The sequence below is a fragment of the Candidozyma haemuli genome (assembly GCF_002926055.2).
Source record: "Candidozyma haemuli strain B11899 chromosome Unknown I_2014730914, whole genome shotgun sequence".
NCBI classification, from domain to species: Eukaryota; Fungi; Ascomycota; class Pichiomycetes; order Serinales; family Metschnikowiaceae; genus Candidozyma; species Candidozyma haemuli.
This window is the reverse complement of record NW_020289909.1, coordinates 731,440-752,191: the sequence shown is the minus strand read 5'-3', so window position 1 is coordinate 752,191 and position 20,752 is coordinate 731,440. Positions and strand designations below refer to the sequence as shown.

The window sequence follows — 20,752 nt, the reverse complement described above, 5'->3', positions numbered from 1 at the left end:
TTTTCTTAACTTTTAAAATAATGATAGAATTGATAGAGACTGGTGAAATGAACTCCAATTACCATCCAACTATTTATATTCCAACGAAGCATCTGTTATCAAGATATTTAGCACAAAAGTAAAACAAAGCCTTATAGCATTTGCTTCTTAGCCAAGGCCTGTAACTGTTCTTCATTTAACCTATCAACTTTAGGACTCTTGATCCATCAACATCAATTGGACCCTGCCAATGGCATGCATCAAACAAGACTAACCAGTAGCCCACGAAGCACAATTAACGACAAGAATATAGAAAAAGCAATCACCATCTACAATAAGCCCAACCACAAAAAAAACCTTGTAACATTAAAACCAAGCAATGCTTATAAAAAGCCGCTAAGGTTACCGTACTGGCAACCTTAGACGGCCAATTCAAATGTACCCAGACAGCTCTCAACCAGAGCTATACATTCCTTCCCTGATGACTAGAAGTCTCTTTAAACACAACCAAAAAAAGCTCCAGAAACCCCCTTTTTGGTTGCAAAACTTAAATTGCGTTTGGCTCAACCACAGAACAGCAACTTCAACGAATTAAACTTCCATCTGGCGGGGAAGATACCACAGTTTATCTGGAAGCGGAGTATCCTTTTTAACTTCCTGACATTATCGCTGGCGCCAGATAAGACACTTTGCTTTTTGGGCCCAAAAAAATAAATAGTATCCAAATCCAACATATTATTTTTCCGCCATGATTCCGTTGCAGATGCCAGTCCCCCAGGTCGGCCAGGTTCTTTGATGAACCCTTCGTATTTACAAAACTTGAAGCCAAAATTGGCTGTCGTCCAAATAATTTAGACTGTAGCAGAAGTGAAAAATATTCGACTGAAAAAAAGAAAAGATAGCCTTTTTGGTGAATGGGAGGGGCGCAAATCCTCCACAAAAGTGTAACCCCGGTCCCCTCAAAAAAGTCCGAAAAGCTTCCCCCTGTGTTCCCCACCGCATGCTAAGCACTTTTTAAGAGCGCCGCATCACGTGACGCAGCAGCATTCTTCAGGCGGAGAGATTTGCTGCCCGAAAGCAGTAAAGAAGGTTTGCAAGGCGACATTCTTTGAACGTGAAGCTTAGTAAGGTATGGAATTGTGCTTGCTAGTCCGTGAAAGGGAGTCTTCTTTGTGCTGGATGTCACATTTTCTTGACGTGGAGGGGTGCGATGAGGGGAAGGGGAAAAAAAATAAGCGCCTCGAATAGGAGAACAATTGGAGATCCCTAAGGACGAGAGGCATCTGCTTTCCGGACAGCAATGGAAAGATAACCCCTAATTGATAGTGGGGTTTCGTGGGGGATAAGGGTCAAGAATTGTCAGCCGTGCTTTAAGCCAGCAGACGACGACAGACTTCGTGCCACAAAAACGCAAGCCACAAAATGTAAGACATGAGCCCTGTTAGGGGAAAAAGCAGGGCCTTCTGAACACAGCATTCCGTGGATGTCGGCAAGCATTTCGTAGGTATTCCATTCCGTAAAAGGCATGTTTGCGTCGCCTTTTTGGCAACCTTTTCCCCCCTCCAAGTATGTTTAGGGGCGCATCCCTTCTCATTTTGCAGCCATTGAGATCTAGTCCATTTACGACACTAGCATGTTCACAGACATCTTCATCCGCTGGTCGTCCTTTTCGCCTTTATCTTCATCCTCTTCAGGTGCCTTCTTACACAGCTTACGAATCCGCAGCACGGCCACCTCGGAGCCCTGGTGAAGATTCTTTGCGTGCCGTAGTAGCAAATCACGCCTCGAGAAGGGACGCAGGCAAATCCCACAAATATAGGGTTTAAGCTTGTTATGAGTCAGAAGAATGTGTCTTGTGAGATGTTCTTCCCTGGTAAACGCTCTCTGGCAATGCTTGCAATTGAAGATACGCAGGTTTCCCGTAGCCGTCTTGGTGCCGTAGCCGCCATGGGCCATGGGCGGAAAAGTTGTTGCATTGTGAAAGCCCGGCGAAGTGGAGCCAAGAGTTGGCGACCCCAGGCTCGACAGGTTGCGTTGGGGAAGATCTAGTGCCATGGCGCGCGGCGTGGCGGGGACTCTTCCGGGAGTGGTCCTTGCTCTTCAGTACCCACTGGCTCGTTGGACCCACGAGCCATGGCGAGGACATACGGATGGTAAGGAATTTTGAATAAATGAGCTGAATTCAGCAAAGCTGGATGCAGCGTGATGATGATGGTGGAGTTGAAGAAAAAGCCAAGTAAACTTGGAACCGCCCAAAAAAAAAAAAGCTTGGGATGAATAAATGAACCGCTGTAGATGCGATGTAGTCACTAGAAAGCCTTCTAGTATAGCAGGTAGCGAGTAGATCAAGCTAGAAAGCAAAGAAACAGTGTCTGCCTCGAATTGACAACGTGATACGACAAGAGCCGTAGAACCCAAAGATAAAAAAAGCTTTATGCCAAAGTCAGTGCAAAAGTTGCCTGGGCGTGAAGTGCGAAAACTGGCATTGCAGCTCTTTATATCTTCTTCGCAGCCAAAATAGCTGGGTGTTGGGGCAGGCTTCCCCGCAAAGGGAAACCACACACCAACCTTGCTCAGTGGGACCTTGCAAGAATCGAAGGAATAAAAAAAAAAAAAATTATTTGGCAATTGCTCCCCACCTCAAACACAATCAAATTTCCCAGTGGAATGGAAACCAAGCATGGAAGCGGGAAGGCGCCGGTTTTCCGGTGGCATGGCACTGAACGGTGGGGGAGGTGTCGCAGTGGTTTCGGAGTTTCACACTCCGTGAGGCGGCACGTCAAAAGACGATACCAGAAGAGGAACCAGGCAGATGATTGGATCAGGAAACTCAAGGAAAGGGGCAAAGCGACAAGAAACTGAGGATTTAAGAAGCCTTGCTTTATCCATTTTGCAAATTAGAGTTGAAAGGTGCTGTACTTCTTTTTTTTTTTTTTTTCGCAGCCAAAGTGGTGGCAGTACAGGCAGGCAAGAGGGCTGGGCAGGAACTGACTCAGGCAAAGAACGATCACTAAAACCAAATCCCCCTAAAAGGAATATAAAAAAAAAAAAGAATGCCGTCATTTTGGTAAACTTCTCCTCGTTCCCGTTCTGCAAAACCTTCTTTCATTGCTTTCTTTTTGTGATCGTGAAGAATTCCTTTTTTCCTTGCTTCCTTTCCTCCTCTGACTTCTCGTTGCTATAAGCCGCTTTTTCGTCTCCCCTCCCGCCTTCCCCCATCTGAGTGTTTCCCTTGCGGGCCCCTCCCTGGCGATAAAAGTCTCGTATTCTGCCGCCTCATTTGCAGCCAACTGGTAGACAACCAACCCAGGGTCTGATTTTTTCACTTTTTTCATCCAACCTCTCCTTCTTTCCATCTCTCTTTTCTTGCACCCTTCACTCACATACTGCAGCGGTTTGCCGTAATCCAGGTTTTGTATCAGCATTGTAATCTCCCCTCCCGTTTGTCCCTCTCCTAAGGTAATCTGCCTTTTCTCTCCCCACCGACTCCCCTCTGACGCCAGGCTATCTTTCCACGAGCGGCTGTTCCAAATTGGTGAAGATGATTTCTCTAATCGCCATTTGGCTTCTCCAACTTTCCCCTTTTTTGCTTTGGAACAACGGAGGGGTCCCTCTTGCCCGGGTATTAAACTCCATGTTCCATTCACGGAGATGATTTTCCACAAGTTTTGCATCTGAGCGCCACAAAAGTTTCCGTCTTGCCGGGTTCCTTCTTTCATCTTCGGTAACCGTCCGATGATCGATCTTTCCGTAGATTCCTTTATTTTCTGCCTTCCTTCGTTCTTTTGGTACATCAATTTCGATCTCCCTTTGCTCTTGAAAGTATCTCTTTTCTTTTTGCTTTAATCTCGTCTGTATCACTTTCGCTTAATGCTAGGAGGGGACCCACCGAGCAATTCGTCAAAGAGCCTGAAAATCTTCAATTCTTCTTAAATTCCCTTGTCTGTCTTCCCCTCTACACTCCCCGTCTGAAGAATGGCAGGTACATGTTCCAGATCCGTTCCACGGCACGGCTAGCGCTTTCACTGTCTTCGGCACTGGCCACCATAAGCAGGTTAAGGTCTTTGAGCCAGTCTTCCAGAAGTCTCTTAGGAATCAACGACTTCAGAAGAAGTGTCAAGTTGACCATCTCCACGAAAAGCTTACCGTCGCCAACGAGTTTATCTTCATGAACTTCACGGTTGACAAGTGCTCCAACTCTGTTAAGACTTTTCAAGCAAGTAATACGCTGACTCTTTTTGGAGAAGGTACCGTCTGAATGGAGCGCTTGGTTAGCCTGGTAAAGAATAAAAAGCGATGGCAGCACTGAAAGCATACCGAAAAGCAACTGCTGCAGTTTGAGTAATTTATCAATACCGCCAATAGCAATTGCACCGTCAACCTTAGTCTTTTGGATTTGGATCAAATAGAGCGGATCAACAGTCCCTGGATAATCAGTCGGTAAGGGGTCTTGATTTCTTTTTCATACTGTGACATCATCATAGTCAAGTCTCCTTGGGAAACTGCCTGGCGAACCTGGTTGGCATCAACGGTCATGTTATTATCTTTCATGAAGTCAGTCACCATTCTTTCCAAAGAGTTGAGGTCGGACTGTAGAGATTCCTTGGAAGTAATGGTCATTTGGTCATCGGCACGAAGAATACCTAACATATCCCAAATGGGCTTCACTACCCAATTCTTCCAGAACCCAACAACTGTGTCAACCAAATTGTGTCTAACCCAGTCAACGATTGCCAAACGGTTCTGGTAGATGGAAACGGAGGTGGAAGGACCATATTTAACCAAAAGTGCAAGAACAGGCCAGTAACGTGAAATGAAGCCAGGAGCACGAGTATTCTTATACTCAGAGTCGTCGTTCATCTTATCCTCGATCTTCTGGAGCACAGTAGATCTGTTGGCATCACAATCAAGAAGCTTTCCTAAAAGTTCAATATCCACAGGCAAACTGTTGATGAACAAGCCCAATTGGCCATAATGAACATCCAATTGAGCCTGAACAGCGTCCACCTTCTCCTTAATCTCTGCATCAATGAAAGAAAGCGGCACTGTCAAGAAACGAAGCCTGGAACCTCTCAACACGAAGTTCTTATTCAAATGGCCATACACTTGAGCACCAGCTCTGCTGAAACTATCCCAAAGCGCCTGCAAAGCATTCTTAAACCTCTGGTAAATGCCCTGATTATTCAATTGCACAAATGTAGCATTGTGGACGCCACGGCACGCAAAATCGTAGACTCTCGAAGGTAATGTCTGAACTCCAAAACACAACTTCCCGTAGTTCAGCAGTTTCACGTCACTCCAGTAAATGCCCTGGTTCGTAAGCACAATTGTCTTGAAAATAAACAGATTGGCCAATTCGTGTGCTCCCAAAACCACCAAGTACCGATCAATGATATTCACCAAAGCACTATCTATCTCGTTCTGGGGTACCACTTTATCCAACGACCTCGCCACCTGTCTCAACTTGGCAAGGCGAATCTCAGGAAACCGAAGGTTCTTACTCAGCGTATTGGCGCCCACCAAAAAGTAGAAATCCTGGAAAATGTGCTGGATCTCAGTTGGTTCAGAAGGCACCAGCGCCGTCTGGAGAAACACAGCAGTCTCCTCATTGAGTTTCTGCAATTGCTCAAGCAAACGTGCTGAAATCGTATTGGTAGCTCGAATTTCACGAAGCGTTTTCGCCGGCAAGCCCGGTTTTAGCAAGACCATCGTGGGAAAAACAGTTGGTAGGAAGAAAGAACCGAGGTAGTATGTTGCTGCTACTACTGAGAAGTGGTTCCGCGAATGTGTATAGGACAGTTGGGAGGAGAGGGAAAGGAGGGACTACTGAAAGTGATAAGGGTAATTTGAAAAATGCTAAGAAGGTGTTTCTTTTGAGTGTTTTGGGTTACTGGTGCTTTTGGGTTGAATTTTGGGGGATTTGGGGGAGGTTGGTGGGAATTGATGGAGGTTGGTGGAGGCTAGTGGTATAGGTATTTCGCAGCCAAAGACAAGAAGGAGAGGAGGTGGAAGAATGAAGCATGGGAACGTGAATTGGATGGTAAGGGTAACTAGAGTGGTTTATTTAGGATGCGGTTCGAAGGAGTTTGGAGCGTCTTTCTGAAGTTAAGAGAAGGTAGGTGGATGGTAATAACTGTCACACTGGAGTTGGTTGCATGGTCAGTATAGTATATGATCAGTCAACAAACTGGGAAGATTTTTATTTATTTGGGCTTTCAATTTTTATGATTTCTTCGGGCAATTGAGTTGTTTGGGATGGTTGTGGGCGACGATATTATGATGGTAAGGGATCAGTTAATTGTCAATATTAACACAGAACCTGTTAGAAACAAGCCTTACCAGCTCAACCAACCGACAGTTAGAGAGCTGTATTCTTTACATCGCTTGTATACTTCTTCTTTGGAGTTCCAGTTACCATTGAAATCCCCATAATGTATGCCCCACTGCCACCTCCCCTCCAACTTCATCACCCTCGCTCTACATCACAATCATTAATATTCTTCTAGTGATCTATTCAGCTGACACACTGCCAGCACCCTGGACTGATCAAACCAGGCTTTGAGACTTCGTCATGACACGTAGGACTGCTTCAGCCTTACTCCTCGTCGGCCTTTTCCAAAACACCGGAAACCTTAATCAACTCATCGATCTCAGCATCGTTCCAGATTTTTCTTACCACCACTTCGTTCTCCTTTCCCACACTCAACGTAGCAAACTCCAATTTCTCGCTGTTCATGTTCGAGGCGTCCATGGTCTTGGAGAGCACCTTCACAGCCAATTCGCATGCATCGTTCAACAGCAACTCGTCCTTGTAGTCCTTCTTCAACAATGTCTGGGCAGCCGAGTTGTTAGCACCAATGGAAATGGCCTTCCATCCAGAATAGTTACCTGAAGGGTTGGATGTGAACAACTGGAACTTATGGATATCGTCGTAGCCAGCGTAAATGAACGACACACCAAATGGACGCAAACCACCATGCTGCGTGTAACCTTGCTTCACATCACAAACCCGTTTTATAAGAAGCTCACATGGAATCTCCTCGTTGTATGTCTTCAAGTATCTCTGAGCAGTCACTCTGGCGTTGTTGACAAGAATCGATGCATCAGCCGTCATACCAGCAACAGCACACATCATCTGGTCATTTAAATGGTACAATTTCTCTGCGCTGCCGTCGTTATCAAGCAATTTGGACGTAAACTTCTTTTCACACGCTAACACAACACCATCCTGTGATAAGATGCCAATGGCAGTGCCTGCGTTGGAAATTGCTTCCTGAGCGTACTCCACCTGGTGAAGACGCCCATCGGGGGAGAAGATTGTGGTTCTGGAGTCGTATCTGGACATGGCAATGTGGGTTAGTTGTTGGTGGTGGAGTCTCTAGGCTTGACATTGAGCAGTGGCGATCGGGTTGTGTGCAGGTACCACCAACAGCCAACTCCCCCTAAGTCAGTGCCACCAACGTAATTGGGAGTAGGTGAACGAGGAAGGAGAAAACGATAAACAATTGAAAGAGATATACTGGCTGCTTTTGTTTCACGTTTAAGGCTAGTTGGTGGATCCCGAGATTTGTAATCTGATCACGTGACTTTTCAAGAATCGACCATTATCTTGCTTTAAACAAACCTATTATGGTTATCGAATAATTGGTGATATTTTCCAATTCCAAATCAAAAGACTTGCTTGAAAGTGTAGTTTGATATGTATCTCGTTAGGGTGGTATCATGTCTACTTGGCGAGCACAAGTTACCCCAAGCAACCCAATCCATATTAAAACCTACCATATTAAAGGCATTAAGTAGTCACTTAATATTTACTTACTTTATAGTAATCACCTTATTCTCTGATTTGACTCGCTTTCGAAGCTTATGGCATATCTTCAGTGCCAACCACTGGATACGCCGCACCAGCATCAAGAGACCATCCAATCTACCAATAACCAGCCAAAAGCACCCAAGAGAACATAAACCCATTTGTCACATATGATTTTCCAGCTACCCCTATTCCCTAAAAGTTCTTCCAAATCCTCATAACCTCCCAGATAAGTCCCTTTATGTCCTTCTCCAACTGCCATGTTTTGGTGAGACCTGCATACCCATAAACAGTTTCTCCATATTCCATCAAACCACCTCCAAGCTCTTCCCATGAAAATCTTCGTCAGCTCGCTGGATGTGCCCATTGGCTACGTCACGCCGAAGTTCCCCGCCATTTTCTGGCCCTTGGGCATAACCCTGCCCAGGTACAACGAGCTGTTCTTGTACTACTCGGTGGATATCTGGAAATTCACCGTCTACTGGGTGATCATCTTCTTCAGTGGAGCGTACTTTCTAGTTGGGGTTGCTGCGTTTGCTTCGATGAACCTACGAGCTTATAGAGAACGGAAGATCGTGGCATCAAAAAAGAAAGCCGTGGTTGTACAGCTGGTGATAGTGGCAGCGCTGTACTTGCTTGCTGGAGTGGCCCAGGGTTTTATGCTGGGAGCGATTATTGGGCTTCTTTTAGCGGCTATTTACCGTGCTGGCGCTCTTGCAATGAGTACATGGATTCCGTTTAGTTGGGGCATGGCGCTGATTTTGTATCATATTTGCTCGTCGTACTCGACGAGTCTGTTGTTAATGTAGACGCTGGAGGCAGCGTCTTCTTGGGATTTGGGATTGTTTTTATGTTAAAGGAACCAACAGGTTAGGTTTATTTGGTTCAGGATGGTTAAATAGAAATAAGAAAAGGATAATGTATCTCTGGGTTAGTGTAGGTGGCAGGGAAGGTTAGGGTGATATTGATGGGGAACAAGTTAAAGTGAAGAGGGCCTCCCGAGAAGCTGTTCAGTTCCTGCTGGCAATTTGAAAGCTTTTATTAACGTAGACCTTTACTTTCTTGAAGCCATAAGTTTCATTGGGATCATCACTTGTCTCGCACGTCGTCAGAGAATATCAGTGTTCGATATACCCTACTCAATATTCTCAGGAAGACAGAAAAGAATCACTTAGTGCTCTAGCTTTATTCTAAATCTTCTCTTAGTTATTTCCCAAATCTCAATGGACATCCTTACTTTAAGATACCATCATTAAAGTGTCTGTTTGCAGTAGAAGCACTCAATGTGCTATTACATCAACAGCCTACCACAAATAAACCTCTTAATCCTTTTTAAAGAATATACTCACCATGAACGTCTTCAGTACAAACCTATTTTATAAAGCTTCCTTCGTTCCTTGACCTCCTTTTTCCTTCCATCCCACTACATCCTTCTCCAGTACTTAATGGCTGCGAAATCCACCAAACCCCCAATTAATCCGCCACTTTTCCAACAAAATACCCTCAAAAACCAGTCTACAAAACTCAGCACGTCATTTTCTCTTTCTTTATTTCTTTCTTCCACTTTTTTTCCCCAATAGTCGCCTCCAAACTACCCCCACCCTCGTCACACCCTCTTCGTCCTCCCGCAATCCTGTACTTCACTAACTATCAACACTTTACCCCAGACTAAAGAACCCACTCTTTCCTTCCACCAACCCATGAACGTCGACTTCCTCAGGGTCCATTTCTTGGCCCACCGCTTCAAACACCCAGAGGCGTTTTCCCAAGACGAACTCACGGCAATTGCTTTGGATGCACTTCAGATCATGGACACTTACCAAGCGCTTCATCCAGCGTATGCTGGTTTCCAGGCCCAGTTGGCCAGGGCTGGAAGAGCCGAGGTGGGTAAGTTTCTGGACGAATGGGCGAAAAGTGTCGAGTTGAATGCTCCGAAATCTTCGTATTTGGTCGAGTTGGACGATGGTGCTTCTACAGATAAGCAGCATGCGGTGGATGAGTTCAAGCAAGTGTTTGCCGTGCTGATAATCCAGTGTGACTTTCGAATGGTGCAGTTTTATTTGGGCAAGCTTGATAATATCGCCCAGTTTCCTGCTCAGGTAACGAGCCACCAGGCGTTTGCTGAGAATAGGTACTATGAGCATCTCTTTTACCAGCTCGTGGCGTTGATATTTGGCCGTGTGTGGTTTGAAGAGGCGAATACGCCGAAAAAGGAGAACGAAGAAACTTTTGAGGGACCTACGGGGCCTCGGAATATTGCTTCGATTGAGAAACGGAACCATAATTACCATACTCGGTGCTCGTTCTTGTTCAAGGCGCTAGACGAGAAGCCAGAAGCTGTAAGGAACCAGGTGGAGCCTGAAATCCAGTATCATTTGCTATTACAATGGCTTAGTGCGTTGGTGAAGTTCACTCAAGGAAAGCTACAGGCGTTTATTGAAGAGTTTGATCGTCTTTATGAGCATATTCAGGTACTAGAAAGCCTTGGGCTTGTTTCTGAAGTGTTGGTCATGTACGCTGTGGCCTCTATTGCTACTAGACCATTCAACCAGCTTAATATGAACCTGAACGAAGCTCTCGTTGACTCTTATACTTCAGATCTTGGGTCTTTGGAGGAAGGTATATTCGAAGTGCTCACGCTTTTGTCGAATGGCGAGTTCCATGCAGCCAAATCAGCTCTAGCTAATCCACAAGCACTGCAAAAGCTATTTGCTTCTTTAGGATTTGCATTGCCTGACGAAAAAGCTGTCTTTTTTGAACGCCTCACAAGACTTATAGATCAAAAAGCTTTCCTCTTGATACTATCGCTCACAAAGAGGATCCTGCGAGAGAAGTTGCTAGGATTATTGGGCTACTTTCCAAGAGATTCAGCAACCTACGATGAAGTGTCCAATAAATTGCTTCTCTTAATCTCTGTGTTAAACTTGGGGGAATCTAAAGTTGTCTATGAATCTGCATCCGACCTGTTCTGTTACAAACCGTCGCTAGAGTCGGAAAGGCACGACGATTTACAAAGCAGTGTCGAAGAATTAACGCACGATGTACGTGCTGAGGCGTCTGCAAGTATGCTCAAGTCCTTGCTTATGAAAAAACACTTTGACGCATGATTAGTCTCCTTCTGAGAGTTTGTTCACCAACTCCATCAAAAATAACCGTCCACTGAGGGGATTGAATACAACGTTTCTCAAATCTAACTCCACGGGCTCTTCGGAAATGAGCAACGACACGAGGTATATGGTGAACATGATACAAAACACACCACAATCGTCGAAATTGTCTTGTTGATCACATGGCATCTTTAATACCGAAAGCGTATCGTGTGGCTTGAAAATGGCAGCCTGAAGACGCTTAGCAAGCTGCGCTAGCAACTTCTCGCCGTCATGGTCGTCCTCTGATGACATAGAGTCAAACACATACAAGCGTTTCTCCATGATGCTCAAAACGCACAATGCCCAATGATCGCCATTATTAGCATCTTCTAAATCGATCGAACTATCAACAAAGTTGAAGGGAATAAACAAAAACTTCAGTTTGGCCAACTCCTTCTGTGGCAAGATCGCCAGGACCTCCTCTATCACAGGATAATGCAAGAACAACTGCACTAACGAAGGGTAAAGCAAAAGAATCTCGTGGCCAAACGGGATCAGCTTCAAAAACGTGTGAGTAAGCAACTCGTACACAAGTGCAATGTTATTATCATTAAGCCACTCTCCAGGCACGAGATGGTCTACGTCTGACTTGTAAAAAGCCACAGATTCGTAGTGGAACACCTTGAAGTCAGTTGGGTCTGGCAGGACGTTCTTCTTCAAGATCCGGTCGTGAAGCTTCTTGATCTGCTGCCGTGCCGTATACTCATTGAAGTCAGTATCTATGAAAGCCTCAGTCAAGCCCTTCTTAGCCAGGCGAAGCTTTCTTGCGCTAGCCTTCTTCTGCAGCTTCAATTCCTTCTTCATCTTCCGTGTGAGTTTCCGTGGACTCAGCACATCCTCACTTTCAGTCACGTCACTGGCCTGAGTGCTTGATTCGCTCACACTGGTGGCAGCTGCAGACGATTCAGACGCATCATCCTCTTGAGGATCGAGATGCTCATCCCAGCAAAGCCGGTCAAAACCGTTGCTATGGACCTTCTCCTGTTTCGTGTGCTGATTGGGCACAAACGAAAACCCTCTGTGGGGGTCCAAAACAATCATGACTTCACGATCCACTCGATTGCTGTGGAAACCAGGACTTGGTGATGTCTTGAGTGTGGGGTTCTATGCCTTATCATCAGAGTGAAAATTCGCATCCGAAAAGGGCCTTTGACGTCACGATCACACCACAAAAGGTTACCACCATGCGAAGCTTGTGGACGAGGAATTTGGTCAGATTCAGCCATAGTTATGCCTCCAGGCCCTCGTTGGCCATTCCGTACAAGACGGGACAGCCAATGCATGAAACACGGTCCCATTACCTACCGGAACCTGGATTCATCACTCCAGGTATCACAGCTTTAGAATACTATGATAGGAGGATGAGACTAGCCAAGGACCTTCCGGTTCGGTCGGCTGTCATTGTGGCGGGTAATAAAGTGGTTCACAGCTCGGGATCGGTGTTCTACCATTTCCAACAGGACACTGACTTCTACTACCTTACAGGATGGCTTGAGCCTGATTCTGTGGCTGTCATTGAAAAGGTTGCTGATAATAAGAATGACGACGATATCGTGTTCCATATGCTTGTGCCTCCAAAGAATCCAGCAACAGAGCTTTGGGAAGGTGAGAGGACTGGTCTCCAAGGAGCCTACGACTACTTCAATGCAGACGAGGTTGCCGAGGTCGGTCGTCTAGATGCGTACTTGAAAGGCATCATCTCCAGAAACGACCATATCTACTTTGATAGTAAGAGCAAAGGCGCCAAGCTGTCGAAGTTCAGCAACTTTTTCAGTTTGGGCTACCACAGACAATCCGATGCAATTGATGAATTGCTCCGTGGAAAGAACGTGAAGCTGTTGAAGCTGGTTTTGGCAAACCACAGAGCACTCAAGTCGCCAGCTGAAATTAAGGTGATGCACAAGGCTGGCCAGATTTCCAGTAGAGCGTTCAACACAGCCATGGCTCGCGTTGGCAGTCTGGAACCATTCATGACAGAAAAGCTTCTTGCAAAGTACTTGGATTACGCGTTTGTCAGAGGTGGTTGTGACAGAGAGGCTTACATTCCTGTGGTTGCTAGTGGTCCTAATGCCTTGACTATTCATTACACCAGAAACGATGATATTCTTTATAAAGACGAGACTGTGTTTGTTGATGCTGGTGGTAAATTGGGTGGCTACTGTGCTGATATTTCCAGAACGTGGCCAAACTCTCCTAATGGTTTCTCTGACGCTCAAAAAGATATCTACGAAGTGGTTCTCAACGCGAACAGAGTCTGTATTGACCAGTGTAATGAGAACTACGGTATGTCTCTTCATGATGTGCATGAGCTTTCTGTGACAACGTTACTTCAAGGCCTTCGTTCCCTTCCAGGACTCTCTGAGGTTACCAGAAGCGAAGTCTCTCGTGAACTCTTCCCTCATTACATTGGCCATCATTTGGGACTTGATCTTCATGATGTTCCTTCAGCTTCAAGGTTTGCCCGTTTAAGAAAAGGTAATGTGGTCACCATTGAACCAGGCATTTACGTCCCATTCGACAGTAAATGGCCAAAGCATTACCAGGGAATTGGTGTGAGAGTGGAAGATGATATAGCAGTGGGAAGCACAGCCAGCGACATTCTTAATTTGACAAGTCTCTGCGCTAAAGAGGTAGCAGACGTGGAGCTGCTTGTTCGTCTGGGAAAGGCTACCACGCCAGGCGTCCACGACGAAGCGGTAGAAATCAGCATATAGAGCATTTAGTGCAAACGTCATTCGTTACTATTCACAGATGTAGGGCCGTGAGGGCCATTCGACCGGTTTCCCTTGTTTAACGGGCGATGTTCAACAATAAGCTGTTCTTAGACTCCTCGCCGGCCTTGCCAGAAGGCAAGTAAGACACACTTGGCGAGCCCGATAACGTTTGGGCAATCTCCTTAGAAGCTTCCAATCTTCTAATCTTCAAAAGACCGTCACCAGCCTTGGCCAATGCCTTGGAAACTGTGTCGGCGGCCTCAGCTTCACCCTCGGCTCTGATAACCGAAGCTTTCCTCTCCTGTTCGGCTCTGTCGACCAAGAACTTGGCTCTCTCAGCGTCCTGCTGGGCAATCTGCTTCTGCTCAACAGCCTTGGTGAACTCCTTACCGAAAGTCATGTGGGTGATGGACACATCCTCCAAACGGATGTTGAACTCGTTGGCTCTTCTCGAGAGCTCCTGGCGAATTCTAGCACTCACCACCTCTCTCTGAGTAATAAGCTCAGCAGCATCAAATTGAGCCACAATACTCTTCAAAATCTCGTTACCAATGGCTGGCAACACTCTCTCGTCGTAATCCAAACCCAAAGTCTGGTAAATCTTAGGAAGGTTCAACACCTCTGGTCTGTGCAACACTCTGAGAGTCAATGACACATTCTGCAAATCCTTAGAACCCGTAGTAGTAGCAATAGTCTTAGGTTTCGTTCTCACGTCGTAGATAATTGGCTTCTGCAACCATGGAATGGCAAAGTGAGTACCTTCACCAATCACCTTCGACTGGACACCGCTAAGACGATCGAAAATGACAGCTCTCTTGCCTCCTTCGACGTCGTAAATGGATGCTTGAACAAGAGCAAATGTGAGACCTGCAGGAATGGCAAGGCTGCTGATTCTGTCGAGAACACGTTTGGACATGGTTGGAATTGAAGGAGGAGTAAGGTTTCAAGGGGAGGTTTTGAGAAACTGATGGCAACCAAGTAGGTGTGTGTGCAGGTCTGGTTGACAGAACCATTAGATGGGGAATTCAGATGGGCCCCAAAGCTGGGGGAAAAAAAGGAGGAAGTTCGTTTATTTCTCTACTTATTTTTTAAGATATTTGGTTAGTTGCTTTTTGTTCTTGTTCGAATTGCGTGCAATTGAGGTGCATTTGTGGCGTAAGTGGTACAGTTCTATTGGCTGCGAAAAGTGCCATAGAGGTGGTGGAGGAGGGAGGAATATGGAAATGGTCAATTGGGAGGGGAGAATAGAAATTGGTGGTGAAGCTGGGATCTGTATGTCCGGCGAAGTGGTGCTTTTGGTGACTTAAGTGGGAAAAGGTGGTACAATGTGTTGTGAATTGTAGTTGTTCCAAGTGTGGAGCCTCAGTTACATAGGAGTATACCATTGTACTATAAAATCAAACTTTTGAGCACCTCTGAGCTTCTGAAGGTAAAATGAAGCTTATTGACATTCTTGGGAGCTTGAACCCAAAATCTATCATTTAGACTTTCCAATTTAAGAGAATACTGTGGGTGAAGGCTACTGAAATAGAGCTTTGTGGCATGCTCCAGTTAGTTGTGGGCGTAGGCTATTGACCAAGTCGAATCACAGTGTTTACTATACTACTGCTTATTTATTTTTGGGGTTTTTTCTGTTTTTATTTTAATCGTAAACACTCTATCAATTCATATACGCATAGTCTCTATAATTCATCAACTTAGATCTTACCCTCGACCTGGAGAATCTGTCTGGCACTGTCAGCAATAGACTGCTCGGCAGAAATCAACTCAAAGCCCAAGATCTTTCTGGTCTTCTCGTTGTTGATAGTAGCTCTGACCTTGATTTCCTCGGCAGTGGAGCCCGGCGTACCAACTGGAACGTTCTTGGTCTGCTCAGGGAACTGGGAGTGCAAAACGTCCAAGATGGTCTGCTGGGTGAATCTTTCAACGAACAAAATCAATCTCTGGTTCTTGGCCTCGTCCTTCTCGAAAGCAACAAGGTGAGCGTCAGCCACATCACGAACGTCCACGGCAGGACCATTCACAGGGTAAGCCTTATCTTCTGGACTCTTGATCTTCAAGCTGGCGTTGATGATGTCAGAAGAAGTGTTCAACTTCTCAGTGTTGAAGTCGTCAGTGGGCTGTGGGCCGAAAACGTAGACTGGGTTGACAGTAGAAAGCACAAAGTTTGGGTTGTGTTCCTTGACAAACTCCCAGGCAGCCTTCTCGGCAAAAGTCTTGGAGCCGTAGTATCCCAGAACAGGGTCCATCAAGGCCTGGTCCCAGGTGATGTCGTTAAAAGTAGACTCGTCCCAAACCTTGTCTGTCTGAACGTCCATAGTAGCAGAAGCAACAGCAGCATAAGAAGAAGTCACAACGACTCTCTTGATGTTAGGACCATTGTCCTTCACCGACTGCAAAGCGCTCTTGGTACCGTTGATAGCAGGCAAGAGCAAGTCCTTCTCAATGTCAGAAGCATTGAAGTGGAAAGGAGAAGCAGTGTGCAAGAAGACAGTAGCCTCAGGGTGTTTCTTCACAAACTCATCGAAAGCGCCATCCTGGGCGATATCCTTGACGATTTCGTAAGTGAATTTTTCAGGGTTGCCAGAAGCCTTCTTAACGTATTCACCCTTTTCTTCGCTTCTCACTGAACCAACAACGTTGTAGCCCTTCTTGATGAGCTTTTGAACGGTGTGCAAAGCGATGAAGCCGGAGGCGCCAGAAACCAAAACTGTAGTAGAAGACATTGTAATTGAGATAATTGAATCAATTGATGATTCTGAAAGGAAGGAATCACGGTCCCTTTTATACCCGGCAGGTGAAGAAACACGGTTCCGAGGAAAACGTTTTTCGCAGCCATCAAGTGCCGGAGAATCTACCAATGAGGAATTTCTCCGTGCAAGCGATATGCGCCATGCACGTAGAACAACCCAATCCGGTGTTTCTCCGAAGAGAAGCATCAACATGCCTATAGAAAACATTACTAATCTGCTGCTGGGCATGTCCCAGCCCTTTTTGCCACCATTTACGTCCATTGTTTGCTTTGTCTTTCGTTATTACGAGCACATGGCTCTTCCTCAGCCGTGCAGGTCACCATGCGAGAAGTATCCAATCAACCAGCACCATAACCATGAGATTGATGTTTAATAAGCATTTTCGAGTAGTGTGGCTTTCTTGGTACGTGACTTCATTGAAAAAATTGGAGATTTCCCCTCATAGAGACCTTTGTGGTGGTCAATTGTGGAACCTCGTTGGCTCGGAGAATCTCCCATGCTCGCCGGAGATACTCCCAATATGGAATTTTGCGTCTTTGGATAACCCATATTACATATCAGCGGATAGAAACCGTCCATTTCCGACTCTATAGGGGCTGTCAGGGGAGCCTATGTTGCTAAAAATGAGTTTTTAAAAAAAAAATCAAAGAAGTCATGGATACCAGTTGAAGTGGTGGTTCCTTGGCCTACCTCGATTAGGACCAAGTATTCTCAGTAACAGCTACTTCAGCTCTTCCTCTACTACATACCATGTCGGTAAGTTCGGCACCTTCCCCACGATCAACCTCCTTCTTCCACAGTTTGCCACCTGTCAAGTCATACGTGGCTGTCAGTCTGAGGTTATGCACGCACGGAGAAACCGTAGTGACACAAAGACCCAGGATTGGTTGATGATGGCATTGGAGGATGAGGTATTTTGGTTATTTGTCTTGTGGGGTATAAGATTGTGGCGAATGGTAAAGTAAGTCAGGTTGGTTCAAACCTGGGTACATTTGTCAAACTCGAAGGAAGGGGTCAGAAAGAGCTCCCACGTAGTTCATGTACTGGTAACTATCTATAGACACTATCTGGCTGTCTCAGGACTACAAGTATGTGAAACACCCAGTTAAAAGACCATTCCATACTTTCACTGCCACCACCAAATCCCTCCAAACAACAACCTACCTTATTAAGGAACACCTTAAACCTCAAAATATCCCCATGCCTTTTCCTGCCCATCCATCTACCTCGTCCTTCTGGTCATCCCACTTTATCCCATTTCGCAGCCATTCTTCACTGCCAGTACCATCAACCAAACACACACAACCAATGAAATAAAAGAAAAAAAAAACACATAAACGGAACCTAATATCTTTTATCTTCATCTCTATTATCCTGGAATCCCCATATCTTCAGTTTCCCACGACTTGGCTGACCCTTTTGGCTCTCCTTAGGCTTGGGACAGCCACACCCGTGCACCTCACGTCACTATATCTTGCCCTTCAATCCACGTCCCTTCCTCCTTCTCTACCCTTTATCATCATGGCCTTGGAAGTAACAAAAGTGGTCTCTTGGGCCCAGCATAGCGTCTCCCACATGGTGCTTCTTGCATTGTTTTTCCTCATGTCCATCATACGAAACCTTGAGTACGTCTACCACAAGACATACCTTCGTTTCCTCTCCATCACGTACTACCCGAATAAGCTGCCCCTGGTTATTCGGAATGACGTGACCCAGTTGTCGAAAATCCCTAAGCGCTTGAGCTGTATTATCAGCATGCGTAGCGAGGATAACGAGAATGGTGGTATTGAAGGTGCTGTTTCAGACATCGCTGAGTTGGCCGCCTGGTGCTTGAGTGCTGGTATTCCTAGTTTGACTATCTATGAGGAGACGGGTGCTGTGAAACCACACTTGGCTGAGTTGGATCGTTATATTACGAAGAACCTTCGTGCCTACTTTGGTATCCCTACTCCAGCATTCACCTTGAGGGTGCCTCACTCGAATACCACTGTTGCATCGGGCACCAAGACAGACGGCCAGCCTACGTTGGATATCTCATTGCTTTCTCGTGTCGACGGCAAGCCTACTATTGTGGAGCTTACCAAGACCATGAGCGAGCTTACTGCCAACCGGGAGTTGTCTGTCAAGGATATCACAGTGCAGCTTATTGATGAGGAACTCAGCGAGCTTGTGGGCCCGGAGCCCGACCTCCTCATCTGCTTCGATCCTGTTTTGGATTTGCATGACTACCCACCTTGGCACCTTCGTTTGAGCGAGTTGTACTGGGATCCAGACAACGATAGCGTTGGCTACCCAGTGTTCATTCGTGCATTGAGGCAGTTTGCCAACTGTAAGGTGAATGTGGGTAAGTAGTAGACGGGCTACCGATTATTTAATTATTTTATGCATTAGCCCGATGGCATCGAGTTTGATTAATGATGGGATTTACCAGGAAAGGCGGCTGTTTAGCACGCGTGGCTTCGAATTGATGGGAGCTTGATAGAAATATAATATGCTTGGTAATGAGTTGTAGAGGTTGTGTGGCGTATTGAAGGACGTTGTGTAAGGATAAGGTTACGTTTGGTACAGTATGGTTGGTGGAGCAGACTGAGACATCACAATTAACGAGAAGCAATCTACAATATCACCTAGAAAGCTGTTTAGGGCAATAAGAGGCACTAGATAGCTTTAAATTGCCTAAAAATACCCATATCATAACTTTTCTTATCTTTTTTATGTTTCTATGAATATTTTGTGATGGTATAGTAATTTGCATGTTTTATCAATGGCTGCGAAAAAGTTGGAAACAGTGATAACCAAGTCAATTTCCATGCTACACAAAGTAAAAATACCCAATTAAAAAAGAAAAAATCGTTCATTAGGAATAAGTCTACAGCATATGCATAGTCCAAATCAAACTAGTACGATTTTACTGTTGGTTCACCCGATTCACTGATCTACACTAACATACACCAAACCAGCCTCTTCCAGCCTCCAGCCTCCACTCATACCAACAAATACGACACCACACGGCCTGTGAAGATCAAAAGTCACCTAACCCAACATCTCCTGCTTATTACAAATCAGCAAAGTCTAAACCATCCAAATCCACTATCTCCCTCAAACCATCTTGCATCATCAGACTTTCGGCTATCTACAAAGATCAGCAGATCAGAGCACCATGTAACAGCATCCAAAGCCAATACCAAAGGCAACTACAGCAAGAAAACTAACAATACACTTCCAAAGACAACTCTATAAAAAAAACAAAGAAAACCCAATTCCAATTTTTTCTTAGCAATCCAAAGTTTATACAGCTGGCATCCTCAATTGGCCAATAACGATTGAACCTAGACTACTCACAGTTCCCCTTTCGCCAATTGAGATCTTTGAATCACAAAACTCTCTGGAAACCACTAATGTAGCAATTGCACCCGCACGAGGCCTCCATGTCCCTCAATCCCCCACAAATACATAGATCACCGAACCTCGTTCCGATAATTCACACGACGACCCGGGTCCATTTTTTTTTTTTTTTTCGCAGCCATTTTTGTGTACGAACAAAGCCATGCCAGTGCTCCTAAGCGACCACCTCATACGAATCACCAAAGGCTATTTATATAAAGTTGGGATCAAAGGATGTAGAAGGGAAGTATATTAGTCTTAGGCTAATATGCTATACTTTCAAAACCCATTACCTCTTCTTCTAATACATGCCCTGGCTGGCCGAATGGTCGTCCTATTTTGCACCCAAATGAATCGCGGCTGGGTAAGAGCCAGAGCATGAACGTGAGTCTGTGCCAGATGTACCGCCACTTCACCGCCAATTGAGTAGTCAGTTAACTAGTACCATGTAATTGCCCCTCTTTGCCATCTTTTTTAGTCACCCCTCAATCCCCAACCTTTGTTCTTTTTCTTCTTCTTTCTCTACCGTTTCCCCTCGGCTCAGGCCTTCCTTCAGCGTCTCTTGACATCTTATTGCAGGAAAGGAGAGACCGAGCACACGGGTATAAATAGAGTGGAGTTTCCCCCATGGAAAGACAGGGATTTTTTTAATAAAGGTGCCTGGACTGTGTCGGGGACGGGGCCGACTGTTTTATTATCTCCAAAAAATTCTACAATTTCTACTGGAGCTTCGCCTGGGTGTTGCAACAAGCCGGGTCTGTCCCAGGGCAAGGCGTGCTTTTCCGGCTCGCGCACGACCCGTCACTTGGCGCGATTTGCTGTTCAGTTTTCCCATTCGACAAATAAACTCCACAACACAGCGGGAACCTTCCTTTCTATTCTACAAGAAATCGTTGCAACAACCCACGTTTTACTTCTGATAGCACCAGCCGTTCGAAATCAGTCCAGATTTTGAACCCTTTT

General features: G+C 45.6%; 10 protein-coding genes across 10 annotated transcripts; 4 read left to right on the top strand and 6 right to left on the bottom strand. All coding sequences in view use genetic code 12, as the record gives it.

The window, feature by feature from the left end:
• Positions 1-1,599: 1,599 nt before the first annotated feature.
• TRY4 (Try4p) lies at positions 1,600-1,935 on the bottom strand (the record flags this gene model as incomplete). Its single annotated transcript, XM_025488839.1, has 1 exon — positions 1,600-1,935. One exon carries the CDS (start codon positions 1,933-1,935, stop codon positions 1,600-1,602), a length of 336 nt encoding a protein of 111 aa, XP_025343606.1.
• A 1,999-nt stretch (positions 1,936-3,934) lies between these two features.
• Positions 3,935-5,688, bottom strand: CXQ85_005239 (uncharacterized protein; the record flags this gene model as incomplete). Its single annotated transcript, XM_025488838.1, has 2 exons — positions 3,935-4,366; positions 4,495-5,688. 2 exons carry the CDS (start codon positions 5,686-5,688, stop codon positions 3,935-3,937), a joined length of 1,626 nt encoding a protein of 541 aa, XP_025343605.1.
• Positions 5,689-6,574: 886 nt separating this feature from the next.
• Positions 6,575-7,324, bottom strand: PRE9 (proteasome core particle subunit alpha 3; the record flags this gene model as incomplete). The annotated part of the gene is made up of 1 exon (XM_025488837.1): positions 6,575-7,324. The coding sequence occupies one exon, from the start codon at positions 7,322-7,324 to the stop codon at positions 6,575-6,577; it is 750 nt and encodes a 249-aa protein (XP_025343604.1).
• Positions 7,325-8,121: 797 nt separating this feature from the next.
• On the top strand, positions 8,122-8,598 carry CXQ85_005237 (uncharacterized protein; the record flags this gene model as incomplete). Its single annotated transcript, XM_025488836.1, has 1 exon — positions 8,122-8,598. One exon carries the CDS (start codon positions 8,122-8,124, stop codon positions 8,596-8,598), a length of 477 nt encoding a protein of 158 aa, XP_025343603.1.
• An 891-nt stretch (positions 8,599-9,489) lies between these two features.
• CXQ85_005236 (uncharacterized protein) lies at positions 9,490-10,896 on the top strand (the record flags this gene model as incomplete). Its single annotated transcript, XM_025488835.1, has 1 exon — positions 9,490-10,896. One exon carries the CDS (start codon positions 9,490-9,492, stop codon positions 10,894-10,896), a length of 1,407 nt encoding a protein of 468 aa, XP_025343602.1.
• Positions 10,897-10,919: 23 nt separating this feature from the next.
• ULP1 (Ulp1p) lies at positions 10,920-11,979 on the bottom strand (the record flags this gene model as incomplete). The annotated part of the gene is made up of 2 exons (XM_025488834.1): positions 10,920-10,926; positions 10,985-11,979. The coding sequence occupies 2 exons, from the start codon at positions 11,977-11,979 to the stop codon at positions 10,920-10,922; spliced, it is 1,002 nt and encodes a 333-aa protein (XP_025343601.1).
• Positions 11,980-12,122: 143 nt separating this feature from the next.
• On the top strand, positions 12,123-13,652 carry CXQ85_005234 (aminopeptidase; the record flags this gene model as incomplete). Its single annotated transcript, XM_025488833.1, has 1 exon — positions 12,123-13,652. One exon carries the CDS (start codon positions 12,123-12,125, stop codon positions 13,650-13,652), a length of 1,530 nt encoding a protein of 509 aa, XP_025343600.1.
• A 76-nt stretch (positions 13,653-13,728) lies between these two features.
• CXQ85_005233 (prohibitin subunit) lies at positions 13,729-14,568 on the bottom strand (the record flags this gene model as incomplete). The annotated part of the gene is made up of 1 exon (XM_025488832.1): positions 13,729-14,568. One exon carries the CDS (start codon positions 14,566-14,568, stop codon positions 13,729-13,731), a length of 840 nt encoding a protein of 279 aa, XP_025343599.1.
• A 781-nt stretch (positions 14,569-15,349) lies between these two features.
• Positions 15,350-16,378, bottom strand: CXQ85_005232 (SDR family oxidoreductase; the record flags this gene model as incomplete). The annotated part of the gene is made up of 1 exon (XM_025488831.1): positions 15,350-16,378. The coding sequence occupies one exon, from the start codon at positions 16,376-16,378 to the stop codon at positions 15,350-15,352; it is 1,029 nt and encodes a 342-aa protein (XP_025343598.1).
• Positions 16,379-17,926: 1,548 nt separating this feature from the next.
• CXQ85_005231 (ditrans,polycis-polyprenyl diphosphate synthase) lies at positions 17,927-18,757 on the top strand (the record flags this gene model as incomplete). Its single annotated transcript, XM_025488830.1, has 1 exon — positions 17,927-18,757. One exon carries the CDS (start codon positions 17,927-17,929, stop codon positions 18,755-18,757), a length of 831 nt encoding a protein of 276 aa, XP_025343597.1.
• Between the last annotated feature and the right edge of the window lie 1,995 nt (positions 18,758-20,752).